This window comes from Numenius arquata, chromosome 6, assembly GCF_964106895.1.
Source record: "Numenius arquata chromosome 6, bNumArq3.hap1.1, whole genome shotgun sequence".
In the NCBI taxonomy this organism is placed as follows: domain Eukaryota; kingdom Metazoa; phylum Chordata; class Aves; order Charadriiformes; family Scolopacidae; genus Numenius; species Numenius arquata.
In genome coordinates, this window is record NC_133581.1 from 9,059,457 (window position 1) to 9,070,701 (window position 11,245).

The following is an 11,245-nucleotide window of genomic DNA, read 5'->3' on the forward strand; positions in this document are numbered from 1 at the left end:
CACCCCAGGGAGTGCAGGGAAGGTAAAACTCTCAATACGGGGTGTGCTCAGCATACGTTTATTCAATCATAAACATATGTAAGTAAATGTTCTTGCTAACTTGGATCATTTAGAGTGGTAATATGGTTTATAAAACCTCTTCAGCAGAAATACCTATATTAGAGATATTTTTGCATATCCAATTAAGCATCGGGTATGGACCGATATAGTTCACACTGCAGATCCACACTGCAGGCACCTGGAAAGTATTTGGCCCTTGTCTAGGTGACCCATCAAACCACCTATAACCATGTATTTTCTTCACTATGAAACACTAAATCTTTCCAGTATTTAATGCCCTTCTCTTTAATGTCAGCTGGTCTTATAAGGAGACTTGTTAAAGTAGTGTTCTCAATTATGGCATTTTAATTTAATAATAATTCAATTAAAGGTGTGTTTTTTATGGAACATCCACGCTACCTTTATTGGTATTATTAGAGTAACCATCATAATAACCAGGAGTAATTATTTAAATGCTCATTAAAAATTGAGTGGTGGAGAAGAGAGTAACATTGGTGGAGAGATCGCAGGAACCTGATACGTGTCTGTTCACGAGTGCTACAATAAAAGGTGTCCTTTCTTTAAAGCTCGCAAGTTTCTACTTTTCCTGAACTTCTAAAGGTGCAGTAAAGCAGCATTAAAATTCCTTAACATTTTTATTGCTGCTGTTGTAACTTTGTAAAGGGAACCAGAAACATTATCTGGAAAGTATTGCTAGAGGTAAGGAATGGCAGTGGTTATATGTACCTGACTGCAGGTCCTCACCGCAGTCCTGGCAGGGGTTATGGGTGGGTGATTAAAAAGCGGGGGGGAGAGTTCATTCTCTGTTATAGCTAATGGAATTATTCAGGCATGCTGAGGGAAGGATTCGTAAGGCACTGGATGTCACTGTAACCCAGCAGAAAATAATGAATTCTCAACCATTCTTATCTCACACTGATTATTGTTTGATGGTATCCAGAATAACTGAGGATATTTTGAGGGAAATTTATCTCCAGGGCAAAGGCACTCAGCATTCAGGGGATACAGAAAGTTGTGTACCAACCGGGCAAGGAAGATCTGCGTATTGCTAAATGATACAAGTCAGACTGCAGAAGACAGATAAGTCGGGGGATTGAGGCTGCCTGGTGCAGCGGGATGAATGTCCACAGACCCAGGCTACTCTTCTTCTGGGCTGGGCAAACCGACCTGTCTTTTCTCACTGCCCCCTGTAAGGGCAGCATCTTGGGGGTGGGATCGGAATTTAGCTTTGTTTTGTGGTGTTCACGAAAGAGAAAAAAGCTCATTATTGCTTTGACATTTTGAATGGAACATAATCTGTCAGGCAGTAATGGAGGGAACACATTTTAATATTTCTGGAAAAGACCATCTTTTGTCATAATACGGAGAAAAGGCAAGAGTGTTCAGTAAGTTTCTAGTTTATAATTATCTGCTTAGGGAGAAAATACTAGGGAGATTTTTAATCTACCAGATAAGAATGTAACAAAATCTAATGGTTGGCAGTTGAACTCAGCAATCTGAATCGGAAAGAAGATGGTTTTTTAATACTGAAGATAGTCAACCCTTGCCACAGACTACTCTGATACATAGTGAATTCTCTCTCACTTGGCATTTCCAAATCAAGTTGGGAGAAGACGTGAAGTGGTTCAACTGCAAATCACTGGGATGATATCTGCATATGAGGTGTACACTAAATTGTTTCCTATGTTTTTCATGTGTATGTAGGTAAGACAAAATATTATGATCTTAAATTGCAGGAAGAAAGATTTAGATTAGGCATTTGGGGAACCTGCATGATGGTAAAGGAGAGAAGGAATGAGGTAGACTTTGGGAAGGTTGTAGACTCTCCATCTGGCCTTTGAGATGAGGTAATGGAGCATCTGCTGTAGATATGAGTAGATGCATAGATATGGGCATCCCTTGGGTCAGAAACTGGACAAGAGTAACCCTTAAGGATTATCCCACTCCTCTGTTTCTTTAATTTCACTGTCCTTCGTAGCCTTCAGATCAATATTTCTGAACCTATAGACCTGTAGTGTCCAGCCCTACAAACCCGTCTCATGTCTGAACTCCAGTGGCAGTATTTATTTGGCTTTAGGGCAACTTTGAGGCTACCATTGACTGCTCAGGGCTTATGGCCTGCATGTCTCATCTCAGTACATACGCCGTATTTATCAACCAATATAAAGATAAAAAGTTATACTTGAACCATCAGCCCCCCAAATCGTGCCTAGTTACAGACTGTAGGGTTGAATCCATGTGCAATTCATTGAACAGTATTAATGAAGTCTTGGCTTGTGCTTAACTCTAAGCACATGAATAATTTCATCACTATCCAACAGAGCACTTCAGCCTATGCTTAAGTTTCACTGATGTTGATTACTCACATGCTCAAAGTCAAGCATATGCTAAAATGATAAAGACTGCATATGGCAAAGCCTATATAGCTAGTTGTCATAAAGTGGGTACTTAAACAGACTTCAGTGCAGGTGGCAAGGGATTAAGATAGCCATATATCAAAAGTAGCCTTATAACAAAGAGTTTTATAGTGTAGGTGCACTGCATTATTAAATATAAGGATCATTCTTGAGCAATACGTGGCTGTTTCTGGGCATGTTTAAAATATTTAGCAAGTTTTTGAATATAAAAATGTTCAGAGTGGATCTTCAAAGACTTTTTGACATTGTTCTGTTCTTAAAAGTGAGCATCTACACCGCTCAGGGCAACTTCTAGGCAAGATAACCATGAAGTGATAATATGGAAATGAACATTTTATTTTATTTTTTTTCATTTTTTTAAATGGGGAGTCTGGGGAGAGTATTTGAGGGTTGTGAAAGTTAAAATATATATAAGCACAGACACGAACAGACGTGAAGTAGTCAGAGACTGGTAGCCAGGTAGCCTGCAGTCAATTTTGCTGTTGTGTCAGGGTCTCCTGAAGAGGAGTGTTAAGGAGCATAAAAGCTAAACAAAACAAAAAGGAAGAGAAGACTGTTTTATGACTGCTAGCTTGTAAATCTTAGATCACTAATAGCACTAATTTGCTCTGTTTGAAAGAAAACTAAAAAAGAGGGGGATTTACTTTCCTCTCTTGAATTTCACGGAGGTGAAGTTTTGGAGAACAAAACAAAACAAAACATCTCAGTTCCGTAACATGTAGTAGCAAGCATCCAGCCAGCTGCCATTTTGAGGGTAATTTTTTTAATCAGCCATTTCACTTTTAGATTGGCCTTGATCCTCAGCCTGCTCAGGAATTTTTCTCCTTATGTATGTGCCTTTGCTGAAGTAAACGTGTTGCTGTTGTTTTCGTGGTCGTCATCTAATACACAGCTGCTTTCTTCCTCCTGTCAGCTCTTGAGCTAAGCAAGGAGAATGCGCACACACACACACTCTTTATTTTTTTAAAAAAAAAAAACTCCACAACAAAAAAGAATGCATGCTGTGACTTTAAAAATGAAAGAATTGAACAGCTGTGGGTAATAAATCGATTAATTAGAGTGGATAAAATGAAGGTGAAGGGTGCAGAGCACTCTTTAATTTGAAGATATATGACCTTGTAAGATGCTGCACTTCATTTGCTATTAGATCACACTTCAGAAGGGGCTTTATTAAAATCTATTCTAGGGTGAGCTGAGGTAAAACATATTGTTAAAAAACCTTTTGACAGAGTATGTTATATACTTTAGTCTGCTTCAGTGATTTCTGTCACTTTTTATACTACACATGTTGCCGTTCAAGAAAAGTTAAAGGTCTAGACATTTTCATCATATTTCTGTAAGAAACAGAAATTTAAATTTTTGAAGTAATAATGGGAGCATTTACTGTTGCTTTGGCTGCAGAGCTGACATAAAGCTCCCTAACTGCCTCGGTGCTGAGTAGATTTTTAAGGGATAATGTATCAGTTCCTTTCCGTGTTTGTATGTGGCTTTCGTTAATGTCAATAGCAGTTACGGGCACTTTTTCCGAGCCGAGTGCAGTTCCCAAACTTGTTGGGCTTTTTTCCAATAGCGGTTGTTAGAGATTAATCAAAGCAACCGGCTCTGTCCCGTACGACAGGGCTGGGGCATGGGGGCCATGTCAGCCAGGCAGAAACCCTCACCGTGTTCTGCATGGTTTTTCTTGGCTGTGGAGAGCCGGCTTCTCCAAACCCGGCGTCTGAAGCTGCTATCCACAGCAATAGCCCCACTAAATCAATAGGAGCGTGAGGAGCTGCGCCACGTTTATCACCTACCTTTGTAAATAAGTCTCAGCCTGAAAGATGTGCTTTCCCTTCCGCTTTTATGGATGTACATTAGGTGATGAGATTAGATAGACTGACAGGCTGATAGGTAGGCAGATAATCTTCTAGCCTCCTTGTCTAAGGTTTTGTAGGTTTTGTTAGCAGCAGCCGTTCCTGCAACAGCCAGAAGAGGGGAATTCAGTCAGCAGCAATCCTGGTGTGCCGGAGTTAAATTTTTTTCCTTTTTTTTTTTTTTTTTTTTCTTTGACTGCTATGAGTCAGGCCTCTTTACAGAGGTAGTTTGGATAATACAGTTCTGTTCACCTTATAAACTCTTTCATTTTCAAGCTCAAGCAACAGGCTTTTGTGAATCGCAGCTGTCTCCGTCCCCCGCCCCCCCGTCCATATAGAAAGGGGTTGTGTAGTTCAGCTTCGGATCTGAGCTCCTGCAGAGAGGCTGGGATCGGGCTTCGTTAGGGTTATTATGCAGATACGGGTCAGGCGGGAAGCTTGGTTCAGCTTTAAACTTTCAGGAAGTTTAGTGCCTTTAGGTGCAGCTATATGTGCTTTCATAAACAAACAAACAAATAAGAAATTAGCTTTAGATTTTCCAAAACGGGTAATTGTTTTTCCGGAAACCTCCCCCTCATTTAAAAAAAACAAACAAAACCCAACCAAATCCTGGATCATGATTTTCAAGTTGACACATATTTATGAATTTATCAGAGTCTTGCAGAGGCATTGAAAAAAGGGAGGGGGGGAGGAAGTGCTTTTTGAAGATAGCACGTAGTTTATATTGTGCCCAGGACTGGAATTTTCTAGCTAGCAAAATTATGACTGTAGTGCAGGCTTGTCCACACCTGTCCTTTATGTAAAGCTGAATCAAGGTTAAAGGAATGCTTTCCACCTTTATGCAGTTGTTCAAAGAGGCTAGAAAGGCAAACAGAACAATGTTTTTGGCTCCGGTGAGCATTTCTGCATTGGAGGACAGGCTCAGGCTCAGAAATTCTTGGGACCCAGTTCAAGCACGGCCCGACATTTGTTACTGTTAATTGCAACTGTGCTGTCGGCTTTGATTACCGGATGTTTCATTTAAGTGGCTTCTTGGTGTTTTGGCAAAAAGAATGTAAAAGTGGTTTATGCAAGGGTATGTTTTCCAAGCTCCTGTTGACTTGAATAGGACTTGTGCAGCTAAATACCTACATAGTATTTTAAAAATGGAAATGCTGGCATGACTGAAGCATGTATAAATTAAATTCAGCAAGATCTCAGGGGACTGCTGCATGAATTATATAAAAATATAAAATGAAAGAGTGAAAATGACACTGAAGCTCCTTGCAGGTGCCTTGTAAAACCTACCGCACTGCATTTTCCTTGGTTTTCAGCTGTAGTCATAAATCCCTTGAAACAAATTCCTTTTTGTGGAATAAACACGTGAAAGGGTTTGGATCCCTATGCATCATAAAGGAAGGTTTTATTTGCAAGTTAGAGGATATAAATGTATATAGCACCAATGCGTATGTGTGATATTTGTCATACATGTTAAGTGAATAAGCGTGGTGAGTAAATGTGCTGTTCAACAATTTATATCAGTCAATACATTGCAATTAAGTCCTCCTTTCAGAAATGCCAAGGAGGAAATGTGTTAGCAAAATAAAGCACATGCCAACTGTATTTAAATGTTCTCCGCTGTATTATTTTTTGAGTGTTCTTTCTGTTTTTCTTCTATAGGTAAAGATGAGCCTTCAAGCTATATTTGCACAACATGCAAGCAGCCTTTTAATAGCGCTTGGTTCTTGCTTCAGCATGCCCAGAACACACATGGATTCCGCATCTACCTGGAAACAAGCCCTTCAAACAGTTCCCTTACTCCACGCATCACCATCCCTCCTCCTCTGGGACCGGAGACTGTTGCACAGTCCCCGTTGATGAATTTCCTTGGAGACAACAACCCTTTCAATCTTTTGCGGATGACAGGACCCATCTTGCGTGAACACCCTGGCTTTGGTGAGGGTCGGCTCCCAAACACGCCTCCGCTGTTCAGCCCACCGCCTCGTCATCATCTGGATCCACATCGCCTTAGTGCCGAAGAAATGGGGTTAGTTGCCCAGCATCCCAGTGCCTTTGACAGAGTTATGCGTTTAAACCCCATGGCAATTGAGTCCCCAGCGATGGATTTCTCCAGAAGGCTTCGAGAACTGGCAGGAAACAGTTCCACCCCTCCGCCAGTCTCGCCCAGTCGCACCAACCCTATGCATCGCCTGTTGAATCCTTTTCAGCCGAGTCCTAAATCACCTTTTTTGAGCACCCCACCACTGCCCCCCATGCCCCCCAGCAGCACTACGCCTCCCCAGCCTCAGGCCAAGAGCAAGTCCTGTGAATTTTGTGGGAAAACATTCAAGTTCCAGAGTAACCTTATCGTGCACCGGCGCAGCCACACAGGAGAAAAGCCCTACAAGTGTCAGCTCTGCGACCACGCTTGCTCCCAGGCCAGCAAGCTAAAACGCCACATGAAAACGCATATGCATAAAGCTGGCTCCATGACGGGCAGGTCAGACGATGGACTGTCCACCACTAGTTCCCCCGAGCCAGGCACAAGTGAGCTCACTGGAGAGGGACTGAAATCCAGTGAGGCAGATTTCAGGAACGAGAGCGATCCTTCCCTGGGCCATGACAATGAAGAAGAGGAAGAGGAGGAGGAGGAGGAAGAGGAGCTCGAAAATGAGAGCCGGCCAGAGTCGAGCTTCAGTATGGACTCAGAGCTGAGTCGTAACAGAGAAAATGGCTCCAAGTCGCTACCGGACGAGAAATCCCTTGTCCTGGGAAAAGTCATCGAGAATGTAAGTCTAGGTGCCATCCAGCAATATAATGACATGCTAGCTGAAAAACAGAAGAGGAGTGGCTTCATGAAAAGGTCTTCCGACCAGCGAGACTTGTGTCCTCGAGACCTCTGTCAGAGAGATCCAGGCGATGAAGACTCAGTGGTAGGAGAGCTGGACCGCACTGAGGAAGGGACGGTCAATGGAAGAAACTTTGGCCCGGGCGAACCCTTCCCAAACTTGTTCCCCCGCAAGCCAACGCCTATCACGAGCCCCAGTTTAAACAATTCCTCTAAAAGAATAAAGGTAGAGAAAGATTTGGACTTGCCACCAGCAACGATAATACCTTCCGAAAACGTTTACTCCCAGTGGCTGGTAGGGTACGCAGCATCGCGGCACTTCATGAAGGATCCGTTCCTCGGATTCACAGACTCCCGACAATCCCCCTTCGCGACCTCTTCCGAGCACTCGTCGGAGAACGGGAGCCTGCGTTTCTCCACCCCGCCGGGGGACATGCTGGACGGGGGGCTCTCAGGGCGCAGCGGCACGGCGAGCGGAGGCAGCACCCCCCACATCAGCGGTCCCGGCCCCGGGCGACCCAGTTCGAAGGAAGGGCGCAGGAGCGATACATGTGAGTACTGTGGCAAGGTCTTTAAGAACTGCAGCAATTTGACGGTGCACCGTCGGAGCCACACTGGAGAGCGGCCTTACAAATGCGAGCTCTGCAACTATGCATGTGCCCAGAGCAGTAAGCTGACGCGCCATATGAAAACGCATGGCCAGATAGGGAAGGAGGTCTACCGCTGCGACATTTGCCAGATGCCCTTCAGTGTTTACAGCACCCTGGAGAAACACATGAAAAAGTGGCATGGAGAACATTTGCTGACAAATGACGTCAAAATTGAGCAGGCAGAAAGAAGCTAAGGCCCCCCCCCTCTCCCCTTCCCCCCCACCCCCGCTAGGTTAAATTTCAGGGGTCTAGGTAACATTTTATTTGTACAGTTTAACTATTGCCAACTGAGAAAAGATGACCTAACTTGCCTCCGTAAACATAACTTAGCATAACTATGGTAGGTGCCAGACTTTGGCACTTAAAATATAACCTGTGTCTACAAAGTTCTATTAAACCCGAGGGTTGATTAAGGCAGTAAAAATTGTGGAGCCTTTTAACTGTGCAATAATTTCTGTATTTATTGGGTTTTTGTAATTTTTTGGCATGTGCAGGTACTTTTTTTTTATTCTTTCTGTTTAAATTTCTTTTAAAATTTTGTTGGGTATCCCTTTTTAATTTTACCCAGTTGTAGCCTGAGATTACTTGCATTGTAGGGGAGAAACATATCTTTTTAAATTATAATTTTTGGGCCGCTGCTTTGTTGAAAATTAAGCTAAGCGTGTGTAATTTCTTGTGAAGAAGCCAGCATTTGAACAGAAGTCTTTCTTTTTTTTTTTTTTCCCTTCTTTTCTTTTTTTTTTTCCTTTCCTCTTCTTAAATAACCTTGAAGATTAGGGAAAACAAAATTATACAGCGGATAACAATCTTTGAAATTAGCACTTTCATTTGGAATTGGATCGAATATGTAGCACTGACAATGTCGCTGACGATAGAGGCCTTTTCTAGATGGATTTCATCACTGAAGTTATGGCAACAAAAAAAGACATAGGTGCAGAAGGCAGCTACATTCAAAACCCATAAACTTTCTTAATTGTGCATTACTTGGAAAGTTTCTTCTTGTTGTTAAAGCTATGGCAACATTATGGTGCCACTTTGTCACTTTTTGGAGTGTCTGTCCCTCCCTTTTCCCCTCCTGCCACTCTTCCCAGAGACAGTAAATGTACATCTTGAGTATTGTAATAGTCTTTTCAAACCTTGGGGCAGCCAAGGCTTTTTTCTTTTTAAACTGCAAAATCATAAATCTGAGTTCAGGACATCAACTTTAGTCCAGATTTTCTGTAGTTAAAATAATTACCAGAGGATGAGAGTGTGTGAATTTCTCAATGAAAAGCCTCAGCTCATAGGCATTTGGTTTATGAATGGGAATATTAGAACTATCTTATATGATGTACAATGATGTTATTACAAGGAAGGGAAAAATAAATTCTAGTTGATTTACCTGTCTTGGCAGGATTCTGCTCCTATTGAAGTCGCTAAAAGCTTTCCCCTTGACTTAATTAGGAACAGAATGGAATTGCATTCAGAGAAAAGCATTATGACAGAAAAAAGTAAAGAAAAATGCACCTGCTCTACTTTCAAATTCCAAATTTTTTAAAGCTTTTTATGACTAATATTAACAAACAGTGGACAATTATGGTTAGAGATTTTAATTATGTTGACCCGCACTTTAAAGCTTTTGTTTGTGGTTAAGAGAAAAATGGCTTCTCAACAAGAAATTACATCATATTCTTCTACTTGGCCCAAAGGTGGGTTAAACTGTAAGGGAACAGCTGAGATTAAGTGTCAGTGTTGCTAAGCATGGCATTCACAATACTGGCACTATAAAGAAAAATAAATAAAATAATTTATTGGACAGTTTTTCTACTGCCATTCAATTTGACGTGAGTGCCTTGAAAACTGATCTTCCTATTTGAGTCTCTTGAGACAAATGCAAAATGTTTTTGTGAAATGAAAAGACTTTTAAAAAAAAAAAAAGTAAAACAAGAAAAGTACATTCTTTAGAAAAAAAGAGCCACATTTACTTAAAAAAAATAATTACTGGTTGAAGATAGTGGACATGAAAATGCCATAAGACCCAATCAAATGAAGATGTATACCCAGCACAACTTCGGACATCCATTAGCTGAATTATTCTCAGCCTTTTTTTTTTTTTCAGGACAACGCTGCTTAGGAAATGGAATGGAAATGATTTACTGCTGAATTAAAACTCAAATGACACAAATTACAAGTTGTTATCATTGAATGAGAAAAAACAATTCAGGAACAACGGCTAATTTTTTTAAAAGTTAAATTTAGTGCACTCTGTCTTAAAATACGTTTACAGTATTGAATACATACAAGGGTAAAAAAGAAATTGTGTGTATGTGTGTTTGAGCAATCTTTTTTTTTTCAAAGTTTGCTTAATAGGTTATTAAAAAAAATGCCATAATGGCCATGTGTATATTGTTTTCTTTTGGTGACGGGGTTTTAGTATATATTATATATATTAAAATTTCTTGATTACTGTAAAAGTGGACCAGTATTTGTAATAATGGAGAATGCCTGGGCATTTTACAAAACCAGAAAGAAAAAAAAAAAAAAAACTTTTCTTTTTTCCTTGAAAATGTTGCAGTAAAATTTAAATGGTGGGTCTATAAATTTGTTCTTGTCACTGTAACTGTAAAGTCTTGAGTTTTAGTAAATTTTTTTCTGCCTTGGGTGTTGAATTTTTATTTCAAAAAATGTATAGAATCCTGTACTGGGGATTAAAAGGTGATTGCTACACCATGTAGAAAAAGTATGTAGAAAAAAGTGCTTAATATTGTTATTGCTTTGCAGAAAAAAAAAATCACGTTTCTGACCTGTACCTATTTTTCTCTTTTTTTCTCCCCTTCCCCCCTTCCCTTCCCCTTCTGGAATGGATATTGATATTGGTTGATTCATATGATGTAGGCACTTGCTGTATTTTTACTGAAGCTTGTAATTTTTTAACTGTACGCTTGTCCTTTTAAAGGGATTTAATGTACCTTTTTGTTAGTGAATTTGGAAATAAAAATAAAAACAAACAAACAGGCTGCCATAATATATTTTTTTAATTTGGCAGGATAAAATATTGCAAAAATAAAAAAAAATTTGTATGTGAAGTCCTTATTGTACAGGAAAAAAGGGGGTTGTTAGACGACCTTTGAGTAAAAGAAACAAAACAAAATAATTAAGTGCTTTTTTATTTTTATTTTTTTTGTTGTTGTTGTTCACAAATAATTTTAGTTGTATATATATTTTTTTTGTCAGAAATGGCCTACAAAAAAGTGCTGTTCCCACAGGGCTCTAAATAACTTCAAAAGTTGCCTGGACCCCTTGCATCAAGGTTTTACCAGGTATGGTTGAACCAGGCTGGATGGTTATTGCCTATTCGTGTGAAATGGAATTCAGTTCCCATAAAGGTGTTTGGGGTGACATCCCAGAGCTTCCCCACAGATTCGAGAGAGAGAGAGGAGATTCCCCCCCCCCCCCTTC

The 11,245-nt window shown here is 40.5% G+C and overlaps 1 protein-coding gene across 4 annotated transcripts in view; it reads left to right on the top strand.

Annotated features, from left to right (window-relative positions):
* The window catches only part of BCL11B (BCL11 transcription factor B), a 90,164-nt gene extending 82,163 nt beyond the window's left edge, over positions 1 to 8,001 (top strand). For all 4 annotated transcript variants that reach the window (XM_074148609.1, XM_074148611.1, XM_074148610.1 and 1 more), the window contains one exon: positions 5,990 to 8,001. In XM_074148609.1, the coding sequence (XP_074004710.1) occupies positions 5,990 to 8,001 (2,012 nt within the window). The remainder of the gene's footprint in view (positions 1 to 5,989) is intronic.
* Positions 8,002 to 11,245: the final 3,244 nt, after the last annotated feature.